An 18,587-nucleotide genomic window follows, 5' to 3' on the forward strand; every position below is an offset into this window, starting at 1 on the left:
AGAGAGGCAGACTGGGGGTATGGACTGACCAGTCAACGCCCATGTTCAGCGGGGAAGCAACTACAGAAGCCAGACCTTCTACCTTCTGCAACCCACAATGACCCTGGGTCCATGCTCCCAGAGGGATAGAGAATGGGAAAGCTACCATGGGAGGGAGTGGGTTATGGGGATTGGGTGGTGGGAATTGTGTGGAGTTGTACCCCTCCTACCTTATGCTTTTGTTCACTAATCCTTTCTTAAATAAAAAATTAAAAAAAAAAATTCGTACTGTTACCAAAACAGACATATAGACACAGAACTGAAAACTCAGAAATAAAACCTCTACACCAATGGACAATTTAGTTTTCGTATGTGGTTTCCAAAACATTAAGTTGAGTAAGAGAGCCTCTTTAACAAATTGGGCTTGGGAAAGTGGGTTGAAACATGCAAATGAATGAAACTGAACAACCACATATCACTATGCACAACTGTCTACTCCAAGTGGACCAAAGACATGAACATTAGAACAAAAGCTATCAAATACACAGAAGAAAATATTGTAAGAACACTTACTTTTGAAATGTTCTAGAATATTCAATTCCAACAGCAAGGGGGGAAAAAAGAAAAATAAACTAATGGGAATATATCAAATTACAAAGGTTCTGTACAGCAAAAGAAATCATATCAAAACCGAAAGATACTCTACAGAAACTTTCAGGAGGCATGGCCATGGAGTAACAGGAATCTGATCTTCTCTCCCACCAAAAACAAATAGGTAGAAAAAACCCAATTGAAGTGATAACCTACAGCTGAAAGATCTACAGCCATTGGTACGTATTTAAACATGGTTAAGGCAGAGAAAATGGCACGGGTAAACAACAAAAATCAATAACCACTCTAAGTGTGAATGGCCTAAATTCAACTATCAAGAGATGCAGATTAGCTAAATGGATTAAATGACAGGACCCATCCATTATAAGTCTTCAGGAAATATACATCCTAAGAAAAGAGAAATGGAAACTTAATATAAGAGGCTGGAGCAAGACACACCAAGCTAATAACTCACAAAAAAAGGGGCAGGGACAGCTATTCTGTTTTCTGATAAGATAGACTTTCAGGTAAATAAAGTAATCAGAGACAGAGAGGGACACTACATAATGGCTAAATGAGTAATCCAACAAAGAAATATAACCATCATAAATATATATGCCCCAAAGTTAGGAGCATACTGAACATAAGGGAGACATTGACAGCAACACAATAATAGTAGGGAAATTAAAAAAATCACTCACAGGAAGAGATAGGACATCTGGACAAAAAAATCAATAGAGGAGTAGAAAGCTTAAATGAAACCATGAATGAAATGAACCTAATAGATGTATTCAGAACTCTTAACCCCAAAAGTAATAAATACACATTCTTCTCAAGTACACACAGAACATTTACAAGTATTGACCATATCCTGGGCATCAAAAACAACCGAAACAAATATGAAAATTATAAAATGTGTCTTCTTAGACCATGAAGGCATGAAACTAGAAATCAACCAAAAAAAAGGAAAAGAGATTGCCCCAAAGCATGGAGACTAAATAGTATGCTTCTGAACAATACATGAATCATTGCAGGGATCAAAATAGAAATTAGAAATTAACTTTATACCAATGAAAATGAAGAAACCAAATCCCAGACACTGCAAAAGCAGTGGTCAGAGGGAAGTTCATAGGAATATAGGCTTACATTAATAAACAGGAGAAATCGCTAGTAAATCATGTAACAACCCAACTGAACCAACTAGAAGTGGAGTAACAAACAGACCCAAAGTCAGCAGGAGACAGAAAATATTCAAAAATCAGAGCAGAAATAAAAGAAACAGAAAACAAAAAATCATGAGGAAGATTAACAGAATGAAGTATTGGTTCGTTGAAATTATAAACTAAATAGATAAGCCACTATCTACACTCATCAAGAGAAAAAGAGAGAATGCCATGGTAAATTGTTCAGAACTATATAGCAGATGAGGTAGAGACTCAAAGGATTATGAAAGACTACTATGGACATCTGTACGGAAATAAATTTGACAATGTAGAAGAAATGGACACATTATTAGTCATACCAAGTGTCAACCCTTGATACAAGAGGAAGTAGATAAACTTAACAGGGCAATCACTAGTAAAGAAATTGAAGCAGTAATAAAAAGCCTACCCAAGAACAAAAGTCCAGGGCCCAGTTGGCTATACTAATGAATTTTACCAAACATTCAAAGAAGAACTAACACCCATTCTCCTCAAACTCTTCCATAAAATAAAAGAGGGAATACTCCCAAACACATTCTATTAGGCTAAAAACACCCTGTTTGTCAAAGGAGGAAAGGACCCCACCAAAAAAGAAAACTATAAAACTATATGCCTGATGAACACTGATTCAAAGATCATCAACAAAATATTGGCTAATCAAATCCATCAACATATAAAGAGAATACATCAAGATCAAGTGGGATTCATCCCTGGGAAATAGAGATGGTTCAACATCCACAAGTCACTCAATGTAATCCACTATATCAACAAAAAGAAAGATAAAGACTATAAATGATAAACCCATGACTAACATCATAGTCAATGGAGAAAAGTTGAAATCTTTCCCCCTAAAATCAAGAACTAGCCAACTGGGAGAAATATTTTCACAACATACTTCAGACAAGCCATTGATACAAAAACACCTATAAAGAACTCATATATCTCAACAAAAAGAAAAAGAATAATCCAATAAAAAAGTCAGAAAGTTGCGGTATATATACTTAATGGAATACTACTCAGCTATTAAGAATAATGAACCCATCTTCTCTGAACCATCTTGGATGGAGCTAGAAGGAATCATGTTAAGTGAGATATGTCAGAAAGAGGAGATAAGTATGGGATGATCCCACTCATAAACAGAAATTGATAAAGAAGAACAGACAGGAAAAAACAAAGTAGACAATCGATAGCTAATGTTATCATCACATTATTTGGTAATTGGGTTAACTCTGAAAAGTCCTTTTGTTAGGGTTTGCTGTACAGTACCCAGTATCTTGTGTATAGCTGTGCTATTGGTTGCTTCTGATCTACTTGGTCAAGACTTTTGAGAGAGTCCACATATCAAATACACAGCCTATATATTAAAAAGATTCAGTCAGTGTTTTAAAAAACTTCGAGACATACAATTAATTTCCCCCTCTCATATTAATTAACTAGTGATTTATATGACTACATTTTACTAGGAGTGTACATAAACACCATTCCCACCACCAAAGGACTGTGACCTATCCCTCCCACCCACTCCCACCCCCCACTGGCCCAGGAAGATACATGTCTACCCCTCACCACTGGGTTTTTACTTTGGTGCCCTACTTACAATTTGGCCAGGTCCTGCTTTTAGTTTCCCTTTCAGATCTTCTTACTCAACTTCTGTTGATGAGTGGGATCATCCCATAATCATCTTTATCTTTCTGACTTAGCTCACTTAACATAATTCCTTCTAGCTCTGTCCAAGATGGGTCAGAGAAGATGGGCTCATTGTTGTTGATAGTTGCATAGTATTCCATTGTGTATATATACCACAGCTTTCTCAGCCACTCATCTGTTGTTGGGCACCTGGGTTGCTTCCAGGTTTTAGCTATTATGAATTGTGCTGCTATGAACATAGGAGTACACACCTCTTTTTGCTTGGGTGTTATGGAGTCCTTGGGGTATAACCCCAGGAGAGGAATTACTGGATCATATGGAAGGTCCATGTCTAGCCTTCTGAGAGTTTTCCAGACTGCTCTCCACAGAGGTTGGACTAATTTACATTCCCACCAGCAATGTAAAAGGGTTCCTCTGTCCCCACAACCTCTCCGCATTTGTTGCTGCTGTCCTTTTTGATGTATGCCATTCTTACAGGAGTGAGGTGGTATCTTAGTGTTGTCTTAATTTGCATTTCTCTGAAAATCAGTGACCTAGAGCAGTTTTTCATATGTTTGTTAGCCTTTTGGATCTCCTCTGTAGTGAATGTTTTGTTCATATCCTCTGCCTATTTTTGGATGGGGTCATTTGCTTTTATGGTGCTAAGTTTGCTGAGCTCTTTATATATTTTGGTGATTAGTTTCTTGTCTGATGTATGGCATGTGAAGATCTTCTCCCATTCTGTGAGGGGTCTCTTTGTTTGTTTAATAGTTTCTTTGGATGTGCAGAAGCTTTTCAATTTGATATAGTCCCATTGGTTTGTTTCTGCTTTAGTCTTCCTTGCAACTGGGTTTGATTCATCAAAGATGTCCTTGAGGTATAGGTGGGAAAGTGTTTTACCAATGTTTTCCTCTAAGTATTTAATTGTTTCTGGTCTGACACCCTAAGACAGCAGGAACCTCACATCTCCACTATAGAACCTCTACTTCCCCCAGTCCTGGAACCCTTGGATAGGGCCCACTTTCCCGTATGCCTCTCCCAATTCATATCAAATAATATTGCATCTGCCGATCACAACCTAATCAACACAACGAATGCCACCTCAACTTGCTTCACTTCAGACTGTGTCCAGAGACTTCACATGTGGAATGACAACCCTTCAGCTTCATTACTCAGGTGAGACCTTTCCTTTCATACTATTCCCTAATTCTATCCCAGGTGGTTCACTTTCTAATAAAGTCCCAAAACCTAGATATACACCAGGTTCTGTGAGAGAGAGCATATTTTCACACGTATCCATAAACTAATGCAAAATATATACCTGAAAGCGAAGTACACTAGAGTTTTGCAGTGAGTACCTCCCTAACACTTCCTCTCCACTATTCCAAGCTTTGGGTCCATGATTGCTCAACAATTTGTTTGGCTTTGTATGTTAACTCTCTTTCCAGTCACCAGGTTCCAGATGTCATCAGGATGCCAGCTAGGCTTCCCTGGACTGAAGACCCCACCAATGTGTCTTGGAGCTCCGCTTCCCCAGAGACCCACCCTACTAGGGAAAGAGAGAGGCAGACTGGGAGTATGGACTGACCAGTCAACGCCCATGTTCAGCGGGGAAGCAATTACAGAAGCCAGACCTTCCACCTTCTGCAACCCACAGTGACCCTGGGACCATGCTCCCAGAGGGATAGAGAGTGGCAAAGCTATCGGGGGGGGGTGGTGGGATATGGAGACTGGGTGGTGGGAATTGTGTGGAGTTGTACCCCTCCTACCCTATGGTTTTGTTAATTTATCCTTTCTTAAATAATAATAATTAAAAAAAAGAAAACACAAAGTAGAATTTAACTGAGTTTGGAGTATCTCACCAGGGTAAAAAACTCTAGGTGGAGAGGGTAGATTTTTTAGCTTCACTATAAGGGGGTAGGGGACACAGATCTTTGGCATGAACAGTGTTAATATACAGTCCTATTAACTTATAATCATATATATATATATATGTATATATATATGTGTGTGTATATATCATCTAGCAAATAGTTTAGGTATGGGGTAGTGCTTAGTGTACTAAGTACAGGTTTACATATGTAGCCATAAGCTATGGGCCATTATATAACTCAAAGTAATAGTTTTCAGTAGTCCTTGATTATTAGACTTAGACCTAATAAACTTTGAATCCTAGTTGTAGTGCCCAAAGAAGTCATCATAAATTGTCTATCTGATTAGACTTAGACAAAATTAGCTTAGCAATCTAATAGAAAGGCCCAAAGAAGACAGATCCCAAAATAGGCTGCTAAAAACCAAAATACTAATTCTGGTTGGGCTGAACAAATGACACTCAATGCTTAAACAACTGGGAAAAAGTCCAAAATCATCAGAGAAAGAAAGGATTATAAAAGTTAGATAAGGGCAAAAAAGAGACTCAATAATGGCCCTTTTGGTCAGTATCACACCACCTCACCATCTGGGGCACTAATTAGGGAATCTTTGGATTCCCACATAAATATGATGAGCCTAGACCTCTTATGGATCTTTGTCTTCACCACCACTGGTCACTTCTATCAGGACATCATCACAAGTCCCGGTGGTAGGAGCCATGTGGAATTATTCCCCTGTTGACATGTAATTTTATAAACCAATACTGAATCGTTAATATAAAAATAAAAAAGATATTCTACAAAATGGAAGAAAATATATAATACATATCAGGTAAAGGGCTAATAATCAAACTATATAAAGAGCTTATTAAATTCAGCAACAAAACAAACAGATCCAATAGAAAATGTGGTGAAGACACCACATTCCTTCACCAAGGAAGAAATACAGAAGGTAAACTTTCATATGAGAAAGTGCTCAAAATTACTATCAAAGAAATGCAAATAAACAAAACAATGAGATTATAAAGAGAAATAAAAGAGGGATGGAGAGAGCACTCAGACTGTCAAAATACAAACTTGCATGTCTGAGGTTCCAGGTTCTATCCCCAGCATCACATTATTGCAGAGATTAGCAGTACTCTTGTTCTCTCTCTCTCTCTGCTTCACATCTCTCAACATCTCTCCCACAATAAACAAACATATATTTAAAAATAAATTAAATGAGTTTAAAATTAATAAATACATAAAATATACCATAATTATGAAGTTCTACTATAGCCTAATGTCTAAGAATAGCAAAAAGCATGAACCCAGGATTTCCATCTTATTCAATTATTAATAAAAATATTTTGTTCAGGGCAGAGGGTAGATAGCATAATGGTTATGCAGACTCACATGCCTGAGGCTTGAAAGTCCCAGGTTCAAGCCCCTGCATCACCATAAGCCAGAGCTGAACAGTGCTCTGGTAAAAAAATAAATAAATAAATAAATAAATTTGTTCAAAGTGTAAATGGGTTAAATGATTTGAAAATCAAATTAGTTTAAAGTAATTAAAACTGCCTTTTAATTCATTAAGAAACTGTATGGAGGGAGTCGGGCTGTAGCGCAGCAGGTTAAGTGCATGTAGCGCAAAGTGCAAGGACCTATGTGAGGATCCCAGTTTGAGCCCCCGGCTCCCTACCTGCAGGAGTGTCGCTTCCCAGGCAGTGAAGCAGGTCTGCAGGTGTCTGTTCTTCTCTCCCCCCTCTCTGTCTTCTCCTTCTCTCTCCATTTCTCTCTGTCCTATCCAACAATGACAACATCAATAACAACAACAATAACTATTACAACAAAAAGGAAATAAAGAATACTGAAAATTTTTTTTAAAAGAAATTGTATGGAATCACTTATGGAAAGCAACACTGCCAGTGATGATGACAAATAAAATATAAAATATAAATGACAATATATGTAGCTGGGATAGAAATAAATAATCACTGCATTTGCTTAGAATGATCATGGCTTCAACAACAGCGGCAATATAGCAACAAAAATTTTAGTAAAGGAAAAAGAAAATTTATTTTATATTGAAAGGAAAGGGAAAACAAACCACTTTATTGATCATTCAGAAAAGACAAAAACAGCCCCAGATACTCATGGATAAAAGAATTTTAAATTTCAATAGCATGTCATAAATTAAGTATTTATTCCATCATGAATATAAATGGAAATGAAATCACTATGATTGTTACCATCATTGCCAATAGCTTCATTTTCCTTAGAAACTTAACCTGGTATATACAAGATTTTATTTAAGAGAAGAGTGCTTCTGTATTGTACAAAACTAATGCCATTATAGTTTTAATTGACATAGTAGTAGTCGTCTAAAGTCATCAACCCTTGTAAATTGCACAAATACATGCAGACTGACTAGCCTGCATAAAATACAGATGGTCGATAACTGCATAAATAGATCAATGACAACAAAGATGGGTTGAGGAGACAAAAATGTGCTCTATTACATACGCACAAATTTCTTGACTATAAGAATAATTATACTCTAAAACTAGTTAATTGATGGAAGCTGAATAATCTGTTTTCCCTGAAGAATCAATAGATAACAATCTATCTTTGATGACTTAGGAGTAAAACTGCCTGGAAATCGGGGTAATATAATGGATGATCTTTGCTCCATTCTGATCATTCTGCCAGGCCTGACTATTAAGTAATATGCTCATATAATTTATTTTGAGTTGTAAAATGTAATTTAGAAAATAACCATATAAACCTTACAGGTCAATTACATCACCAGATACACAATGAGTTTGAGAAAAGTAATATATCCAGTATAAATGGAAAATATCAGGAAGGGAAAAAGTAAGCAGCTGGCATAGGAAGACAGAAAGATACACTCATGTATCTTCGGTTATAAAAAAAGTACACTAGAACTGAATATCACAAAATAAGTTAATGTTAATGTTAATGTTAAGAATGGTTAGATCTATTATCAACAAAAATTATTTTAAATGAAGGAAATATAAAGAGGGAGATAAGGAAACAAAGAAGGAAGAATGAAGAGTGAAATGAAAGGAGTGAACAAGAGGCCAGAGAAAATAAAAGTAGGGAGTGAGTAAATATAATAGGGCACTCTAGAGTCCGGTGGTAGCTCAGCGGATTAAATGCAAGTCACTCAAAGCACAAGCATCTGCTGGTCTGAAACCCTGGCTCCCCTACTGCAGGGGAGTTGCTTCACAGGCAGTGAAGTAGGTCTGTAGGTGTCTGTCTTTCTCTCTCCCTCTGTCTTTCCCTTTTCTCTTCGTTTCTCTCTGTCCTAACAATGATGACATCAGTAACAACAACAATACTAACTACAAAAAAAAAAAAAAAAAAAAAAAAAAAAAAAACAATGCCATCAGAAGGTAAAATAAATTTAAAAAGTTAAAAAAAATAGTAATAGGGCACTCAACAGTTCCATACTCTATGTGAATGTACTGTCCCTTAAAGATAAGTAGGGGAGAGACTAACAGAACATGAATAAACAAAACAAAAGAGACAAACAAACAAAAACAAAACATCTGGTCAAGGGATACTTAACCATAATCCATGTTGTGATTGGTGTGTCGTGTTGATTTTGGTTAGCAAAGAGCTACAAGTAATCAGCAACTACTTCATAAGTTAGTCTTTACAATTCAGAACAATAAAGGTGTTATCTTTCCTCTGATCTTTCTCTATTCATTACTGCTTAGAAAAACTTTCCTGTGGGGGTTGGGCGGTAGTGCAGCAGGTTAACCACACAGGGCTGCAAAGCTCAAGGACCAGCTTTAAGGACCCAGGTTCAAGCCTGGATCCCCACTGCAGGGGGGTCACCTCACAAGGGGTGAAGCAGGTCTGCAGGTGTCTATCTTTCTCTCTCCCTGTGTCTTCCACTCCTCTCTCGATTTTTCTGTCCTAACCAGCAACAATGACAGCAATAATAACAACAAGGGCAACAAAAAAGGGAAAATAATGGCCTCCAGGAGCAGTGGATTTGTAGTGCAGGCACCCAGCCACATCAATAACCCTGGAGAAAAAAAAAAAAAAAAAGACTTTGCTGTACTGGCTTCTGTGGCATATCATACTTTCCCTGATTTGTGCACTCCCTTGGCTGTAATTTGTTTAACAGCATCATTTTTAAAAAGTCTGACAGTTTTGGACCACATGTTCTGTAAATGTTTATTTAACCCATTTGTTCTCTGATGTTCAGATCCCCTGTTACTTTAATAATTCCCTATATGAATGATCTATCTATCTTGAAAAATGAGGCATTAAAGATTAAACTATAGGGGCAGCAATATACTTCACCTGGATAATACACCTGCTTTACCATGAACACAAGCTTCCTTTGAGTCCAGTCCCCACCACACTGAAGGAAGCTCTGGTGCTGTAGTGTCTCTCTCCCTCTCACTTTTTTAATCTTTCCCTTTTCTATCTGAAAAAGTCAGCTAAGTATCGTGAAGCCTAAGAGAAGATAAGAAAAATAGGAAAGCTATCAGGGGAGAGGAGGGGATACAGAGTTCCGGTGGTGGGAATTGTGTGGAGTTGTACCCCTTTTATCCTATGGTTTTGTCAATGTTTCCTTTTTTAAATAAATTTTAAAAAACTACAGCTAAAATTGCAAAAAAATTCAGATTACTTTTGATGTCTGGAATTAAAAGCTTAGTTCTTAAATTGTTATGGGCACTCTCTTTACAACATTAATTTCTGTTTAGTCAAGTCTTTTCAGATAAATGAATCAAACTGTCAGTTCAAAATACATCCTCTTCAATAATAAGAAAAGAAAAGAAAAACAAATCCAACCATTATTATATTGCTGCTTACTTTTCCTTTTAATTTTATTGCTATTTAGGCATCCTGTTATAGGACATATGAACTATTATATCTTCTTGAGGAACTGACCCTACTATCCTATGACCTTTTTTTTTTCACATGACTCTCAAAATTCATGCATCCTTTAAGTTACATGAATCTTAAGGACAACTTATCTTTTTTAAAAAAATAGTTCAGCCTTCCTGTGTATTTTGCTGAATTTAATTTCAATATAATCATTGAGAGGCAAGAGGAAGCTTGAGTAATATAGCACATATCTTGCCAAGTGTGAAGCCCTGCATTAAATATATAGGTGGGGGTATATAGCATAATGGTTATGCAAAGAGACTCCCATGTCTGAGAGGCTCTGGAGTCTCAGGTTCAATCTCCTGTACCACTATAAGCCAGAGCTGTGCAATGCTCTGGTAAAAAAGAGGAAGAAGAAGGAGGAGGAGGAGGAGAAGGAGAGAAAAGAGTAGGAGGGAGGAGAAGGGGGGAAGATGAGGAGGAGGAGGGGGTAGGAGGAGGGGAGAAGGAGGGGAAGGAGGAGGGGGGAGGAGGAGGGGGAAAGAGGAGGGGGAGGACTTGGTGGAAGGAGAAGGGGGAAGAAGAGGGGGTAGGAGGAGAGGAGGAGGAGGGGGAGGAAGAGGGGGAAGAGGAGGGGGAGGACTAGGGGGAAGGAGAAGGGGGAAGAAGAGGGGGTAGGAGGAGGGGAGGAGGAGGGGGAGGAAGAGGGGAAAGAGGAGGGGGAGGACTAGGGGTAAGGAGAAGGGGGAAGAAGAGGGGGTAGGAGGAGGGGAGGAGGAGGGAGAGGAAGAGGGGTTAGGGTTAGGGTTAGGGTTATCTTATCATATTGTTAATAACTATTAAATCACTAATAAAAATAAAAAAACAGAAACAAATGTATCTTGTTGAACCTCTCCCTCTGTCTCTCCTATATCTCTCTCCCTCATTACTCCTCTCTATATCTCATTCTCTATCTAGAGAAAGAAAAATGTGGTCACTGCAGATGGCTGAGTCATGTAGACATGAACCCTAGTGATTACCCCGATGGCATATAACAATTCAATAATAATAACAATATAATATTGTTTTCTTTTTTACCTGAAAATTAATGATTTACAGTAAATATGGTTATCAATATATGTAACTGGTAACTAGTATCATATTAGTATTATATATATTTACATTCTGATTTTATTTGTCAAGACATGTAACAGAAAATGATTAGCCCTTGTAGCTTTCTCTAGAGACCAAGTCAAGTCAATTATTGAACCTTCAACACCATTGTATAAAAAAACGACCTACAGCTGAGAGGAGAACGCCACCAAGTGGATAGGTAAATAAGCCTTCACCTGATAGAGAAGAGAATGGAAAGGAGCTCTAGAACAGCAATGGGAATTCATGTGATAAAGCAGATTCTATCCAGGATACAAGGAGGTAGACCTACTCTGGTAGGAAGTAGTTATTTCTGGAGCCCAGGACTCTACAGTTCTGAGAGCTGGTTCTTAACAGACTAAAACAGAGAGACTAACATATAAAGGAAGGACTAAATGAGGTGAACAACAAACAAGCGCATTTGCATTTGAAAACATTGTTCACTGGTACAATTGGTTATAATATCAGAACAACAACAAGCCTCTGTCTCTTGGGAACTCAGAGACATTGAAAATAGCTTCAATTGCACTGTGGTAGCCTACCTCTTCTCCCCTATCCCCTACCCAGGGTGAGAACTTAACTGTTGAATCTCAGACTGTATTTCTAACAGTTCAGAATTGGTGAAACCATTTGCCATCTAATCTCCAGCAGCCTAAATACACCAAAGGTCATTCCACCCCTCCCAAATATTCCAGAAATTTCAGATGTACTCTTTTAAACAAGCTCTACCATTTCACAGTTCAGGAACACTTCTCAGTCCTTGACCCCTATATGTCAGACAAAGAACTAATAATGAAGACATATGAAGAACTCACACATACAAAAAAAAAAAAAAAGGCAGGGAGATATCTTAGTGGTTATACCAAAGTCTATCATGACAATAAACCAATTCATTTTTTCATTAATATATAAGAAAAGGATGAACTTCTATACACATGGCGTGTTCTAATAATAAACATAATAATGATTATAATAATACTATATATATATATATATATATATATAATGAATACATAAAGAATAATGGTTCTATGATTTCCTGGGGTTTAGACATGTATGTACTGGGAACATGGCAAAATTATTAAAGCACAAACTACTAAATCGTCATAAAATCCAAGTAAATTGCATGTCCCCAAAACAATCAAAACTGTAATGACTGATATTTTACCTACAGAAGTTAGACTCGACAATGTCAGATTCACCAGGAATTTTTATACGTTAAATCTGCTAAACACTTGACAAAGTTTATGTGAGACCCTATTATTTTAGATGATGAGATTGAGGTCCATCAAGTTGAAATAGTTTGCCCATAGGAGACAGACTAGAAATAGAAAAGGCTTTATTGAGTCTAGGTAGATCTTATTTTGAGTTTCACCTCTGCTTTCCTTTCACTTACTTACTATGTAACATTGTGAAATTCCTCTAAGCCTCAGTTTTCTTCTCTGCAGGAATGTTATAGAAACCAATGAGATAAAATACATAAATGCTTTGTACAATATCCAGCACAGTAATCTAATAAATATTTAATAAAAGATAACTTAAAACAATGGTACACCTGGCCATGCACATATATTACCATCCTCAAATACTCTGGTTCAAAGCCCTGGTCCCCACCTGTAGAACAGAAGCTTCATGGGAAATGAAATAGGACTTTAGGTGTCTCTTCTCTCTCTCTCCCCCTCTATTCCTCTCTGTCACCACTTATCAAGAGAGACAGAGAGAGAAAAAGAGAGAGAGAGAGAAAGAGAGAGAGAAAGGATGAGAACAAGGCTGAAGGAGGGAAGAGTGCTGGAAATTAAAGTCATGTAGGCAATGAGCATCAATAATAATTCCTGTGGCAAAAAATAATCATAATAAAAATATAACTTGCAATTATGCTTTGCTCATAAGCAAATGATTTAACCTCTTTTCCTCTCTTTATAACCATAAAGTGATAGCACTATCTACTTAGCAAATTAATAATGATACAATACATGCTATTTTATGTACAGCTAACAACAGGAAATGATATGTCTAGGTTTGCTTAAATTTAAAAAATGACACATATCTAATAAATGAAATAAATCTCAAAGCTAGATCTTCTATGTTAAATCCTTACTATTAAGTGCCTGGTGGAGGTGCACCCTGTTGAGCATACACATTACCATGCAAAAGGACCAGGGTTCCATTTCCCTGCAGGGGGCACATTTCATGAGCAATGAAGCAGGTCTGCAGGTGTCTATCTTTCCCTCTCCATTTCTATCTCTCCCATCTCAACATCTCTCTGTCCTATCAAATAAAAAATAGCAAGATAGGAAGGAAGGTAGGGAGAAAGAAACAAAGAAAGAAACAAAGAAAGAAACAAAGAAAGAAAGAAAGAAAAGAAAAGAAAGAACCCTCCTACTATTAATATAACTTGATGCTTCTGAGTGCATGATCTAAATATAGTAGAGCATTTTCGTATACCTCCAGAAAGCAGAGAGCTATCTAGAAGAAATACCTGTGAAAATGAATTTTTAAAAAGAATAATAAGCAAGTTACCTGAATTAAGGCCTCATTCAACATAGTTTCATTAACTTCCAAAATGATATTTTTTATATCTTCATATGGCATACGATAAGAGCCTAGGAAGATAGCTAAAATAAAAAGATACTTCATTAGAAATAGAATGGCATCAACATTTTAAAGTTCTAATAGGTACTTGATTAAAATTTCATAGACTCATTGGATAGTTATCATCAGATGGATAAAACTGCTCTTCTAGAAAAATAATGGGGGGGATATTATCACAGGCTTTGATGTTTACAGCTCATACATATTTATATACAAAGTAAAACTCCAACCAATAATACTTATGATGACATGCTTGTTATGCATTTCAAATTGACCCTATAGGAAATGATCTTGAAATAACATCTCTAAGCTAGAGATGTTATTTCAAATTAAACTTTTAATTTGACATAGAATTTGGAGTGGAGATTATTAGATGCATGCAGAACAGAAATTCTCATATTTTTATTCAAAATATGAGAATTTTATTCAATTCATATTTTTAAAATAATAGAAATCTACTTGGTGTTCTCCCACATAAGATAATTTTAAGTGTCTGACTCATCATATTCTCTGAATTCCTGACATTAATGCGACATATAAGATACTTCATATGTTGAATCAATATCCCTCATGAACTTCCTCTTAATTTTACATACATTAATGTCATATTGAAAAATTGAATGTTATTCTAAAAACAGCTAATACTCAAAAACTTTTAACAATAATTGTACTCTAAATTGAAAAATATGTCCACTCTTATCACCAGAATAAAATATATGTAAAATATGTCTTCATGATATAAAGAAAAAAATACTTTCTGCCTTTGAAATATAATTACCTAGGCATAAACACCAAAAGAGAGCTCTATAATCTAGTAACATTGACAGATAGCAATAAGTTATGAGAATCATAGTTGTATTTTTTAATAGCACTCCACTGCTTGTGAAGCTACCCCCCTGAAAAAATATTATATTTATTTATTGGGTAGAGACAGCCAGAAATCGAGAGGTAAGGGGAAGACAGAGGAGAGAGACACCTGCAGCCCTACTTCACCACTCCTGAAGCTTTCCCTCATAGGTGGGGAACAGGGGCTTGAACCTGGGTCCTTGTGCACTCTAGCATGTGTGCTCAACCAGGTGCTCCATCACCCAGCCCCTATAGTTTTTATTTTTAATACAGAATATTGACTTTATAATGAAAATGTATTGTCAGATAAAAAATATACATATTCATAGCAGCTATAAAGAGATTTCTTTTTCTGATAGAGCAATTCTATAGACAATAATGAGTTGTTTATTTTAATCTGATTCCCTATACCACAATCCTTAAAAAAATAAACTCCCACAGCATTTCATCAAGTAGATGCTAATTTTAACTTTTAAAAATTGCAATTTACTTTCAAAATACTTAACAACCTCTTCCCACTAACATTACTACCGTCCTTACTCAGAAAATACAACATACACAGATTCTGCGCTGTTTTGGGATCCAAAACTCTTAATTCTTTTACTTTCTTCTTTGCAGGCATGGTCTTCTTTTCTTCTACAGTTTCTACATTCTTTTGAACTGAAAGAAAAATGTTGATTTACAAACAATAAATGATAACAATTCAAATACATGGAATAACATGAGTAAGGAACACTACATTAGTAAAAGCTCATCCCAAAATCAATAAGTATGTTTATATCATCAGTTCAGGAAACAGAATAAACACAAAAATATAGATTTGCTTAGATGTTTCTATATTAACAAGCTAAAAGATATATCAAATAGAACAACAACAACAAAATAGTCTTGCTTTTTAATTAATATACACAATGAATGGCTCCTTTACTAGGTATAGCCACACTAAAATTGAATATATTATGAAAAAAAAACTCCTTAAATTTAACTATTTGAGGAAAAAGACAGGTATTCACTTTTCCTTAAATATGCTGAAACAGAATTGCCTTTAATTTAGTGAAATAGCTTCTAAGGACCTAAGATACAGGGATGAAATGTTGTCTCATTGTTGTCTTTATTTGCATTTTTCTAATAATCCATGACTTGGAGCAATATTTTTCTATGTCTACTCTCCTTTTGGATCACTTATTTGGTGAGTATCCTGTTCATATCCTTTTCTCACTTTTGGATGGGTGATTTTATTGTTTTCATTGCTGACATAGGTCTATGAGGAAGTTCCTGGAAATTACCAGGCAATATAGTAAGGTGTTAGGCTAAAAAAATAACATGCAAAAGTCACTGGTGTTTATTTATGCAACCACTAAGCCAGAAGAAGAAAAAAAAATCCAGAAATCAAGCCTATTCACTATAGCTTCAAAAACAAACAAACAAACAAACAAACAAATCTAGGAATAAACCTAACAAAAGAAGTGAAAAACCTCTATAGTGAAAATCATGACTCATTATTCAAAAGAATAGAAAAAGATACAATGAAGTGGAAACGTAGTCCATGTACTGGAAAAATTAAAATGAGTATTCTATCTAGAGCAATATACAAATTTAATGAAATTCCCATTAAAGTCCCACCATTTTTTAAGAGAATAGAACAAAAGCTACAAAGGCTTATGTGGAACTAGAAAATACCTAGAATTGCCAAAGCAATCTTGAGAAAAAGGAACAGAAGTGGAGGCATCACACTCCCATATCTCAAAATATATTATAGGGACATTATAACTAAAACTGCCTGGCACTGGAAAAGAAATCAACACACTCAGGGGAGTTGGGTGGTAGCGCAGTGGGTTAAGGATGCAAAGCATAAGAACCGTGGTGCAAAGCATGGTGCAAAGCATTCGAGCTCCTGGCTCCTCACCTGCAGGGGAGTCGCTTCACAAGTGGTGAAGCAGGTCTGGAGGTGTCTATCTTTCTCTTCCCCTCTCTGTCTTCCCCATTTCTCTCCATTTCTCTCTGTCCTATGCAACAACGGCATCAGTAACAACAATAATAGTAACTACAACAATAAAACAAGGGCAATATAAGGAATTAAATAAATAAAAACTTAAAAAGATAAAAAAATAAATCAATACACTCAGCAGTGGAAAAGAAGTGAGAGCCTTAAAATAAGTCCTACATCTAAGGACATCTAAGTGTTATTTTTTTAAAACTAATTCTTTTTTTTCCAGTTTCATATTTTATCAGGGCCCATGTCTATTTATATTTAGCACAGGAGCCTGTGTAACCTCTGCATCCCTGTCAGTCTTAGCTCAAAGTCCATGTCTACAATATTCTAGGCTGCACCCATTTCAGGACCAGTCTTCTTCAGGTGGCAGCAAAGTCTGGACATTTAATTTTTGACAAAGTGTCCTAATCTATTAAATTGAGAAAGGAGAGACTCTTCAACAAATGGTGCTGGAAAATATGGGCTGAAATGTGCAGAAGACTCAGATTAAACCACTAGATTTCATCACACATGAAAGTAAACTCCAAATGGACTGAGGACTTTGATGTTGGACCAGAAACTATCAAATAAATACTTAGAGGAAAATATTGGCAGAACTCTTTTCCATATGAGTTTTATAGCATCTTCAATGACACAAGTCCAACTGAAAAGAAGACAAAAACAAAAAAATAAACCAAATGGGACTGCATCAAATTAAAAATATTCTGTACAACAAAAGAAACCACAACCAAAACAGACTCCTAACTGAATGGGAAAAACATCTTTATATGCCATACATCAGATAAAACTAAAAGTCAAAATATACAAAGAGCTCACCAAACTCAGCAACAAATAAACAAATGACACCATCCAAAAGTGGGAAAAGGATATGAACAGAATACTCACCAAATAAGAGATCCAAAAAGCCAAGAGACATTGGAAAAAATGGTTTGTCATAGATTGTTAGAGAAATACAATAAAGACAAGAATGAGATACGACTTCACCCTTATGAGAATGTCATACATACATCAGAAATGATAGTAAGAACAAATGCTGGAAAGGTTGCAGAGGATAAAGAAACCCTCCTGTACTGCTGGTGTTAATGTAAATTGGACCAATCCCTGTAGAGAGCAGTCTGGAGAACTCACAGAAGACTAAAAAGGGACCTACCCTATGATGCTGCAATTCATCTCCTGGTGATATATCCAAAGGAGTCAAACTCACCCATAAAAAGATTTGTGTATATCTATGTTCATAGCACCATAATTTGTAATAGCAAAACCTTGGAAGTAACCTAGGTGTCCAACAAAAGATGAGTGACTAAGAAAGCTGTTATATATACACAATAAAATACTACTTAGGTATTAATAGTGATGAATTTTCCTTCTTTCTCTCATCATAGATGGAGCTAGAAGGAATTATGTTATGTGAAATAAACCAGAAAGTGGATGAATATGGGATGACTTCACACATGGACTGAAGTTGATAAATAATAGCAGAAGAGGAAAAAGCAAAGTAAAACTTGTACTGAGTTCAGTGTATTATACCAAATCAAATAAATCTAAGGAGATGGCCACTGTCAGGTCCTAGCACATCATGGTGGATGAAAAACTATGATGGAGGGTGAGAGTGTTTTGCATTAAACTGAAAAATTCTATTCATTACCAATAACTGTACCTGTTGTAAACCATTAATCCTCCAAATATAAAAAGAAGTTATGGAATATATATTCTCCATGGAATACTAATATGCAATAAAAGAGAAATTCTGTGTGGTTTGTGATAAAATTAATGGAGAAAGATGTGGTTAGTGCTTAGTGAAATAAGTAAAGAGTTGAAAGACAACTACAAGATGGCTTCATTCATATGGAATCTAGACAACTGATTCACATGGACATTTAAAAACAGAAACAAAAAAATTGTCTC

At 36.1% G+C, this 18,587-nt stretch overlaps 1 protein-coding gene across 1 annotated transcript in view; it reads right to left on the reverse strand.

Moving 5' to 3' along the window:
- DIAPH2 (diaphanous related formin 2) overlaps positions 1 to 18,587 on the reverse strand; it is an 816,245-nt gene that overhangs the window by 519,359 nt on the left and 278,299 nt on the right. Inside the window, exons 19-20 of the mRNA XM_060182500.1 lie at positions 15,248 to 15,349; positions 13,772 to 13,866 (exon numbers count right to left, since the gene is read on the reverse strand). Coding sequence (XP_060038483.1) covers positions 13,772 to 13,866; positions 15,248 to 15,349 — 197 coding nt within the window. The remainder of the gene's footprint in view (positions 1 to 13,771; positions 13,867 to 15,247; positions 15,350 to 18,587) is intronic.

The sequence above is a fragment of the Erinaceus europaeus genome, chromosome X (genome assembly GCF_950295315.1).
Source record: "Erinaceus europaeus chromosome X, mEriEur2.1, whole genome shotgun sequence".
NCBI classification, from domain to species: Eukaryota; Metazoa; Chordata; class Mammalia; order Eulipotyphla; family Erinaceidae; genus Erinaceus; species Erinaceus europaeus.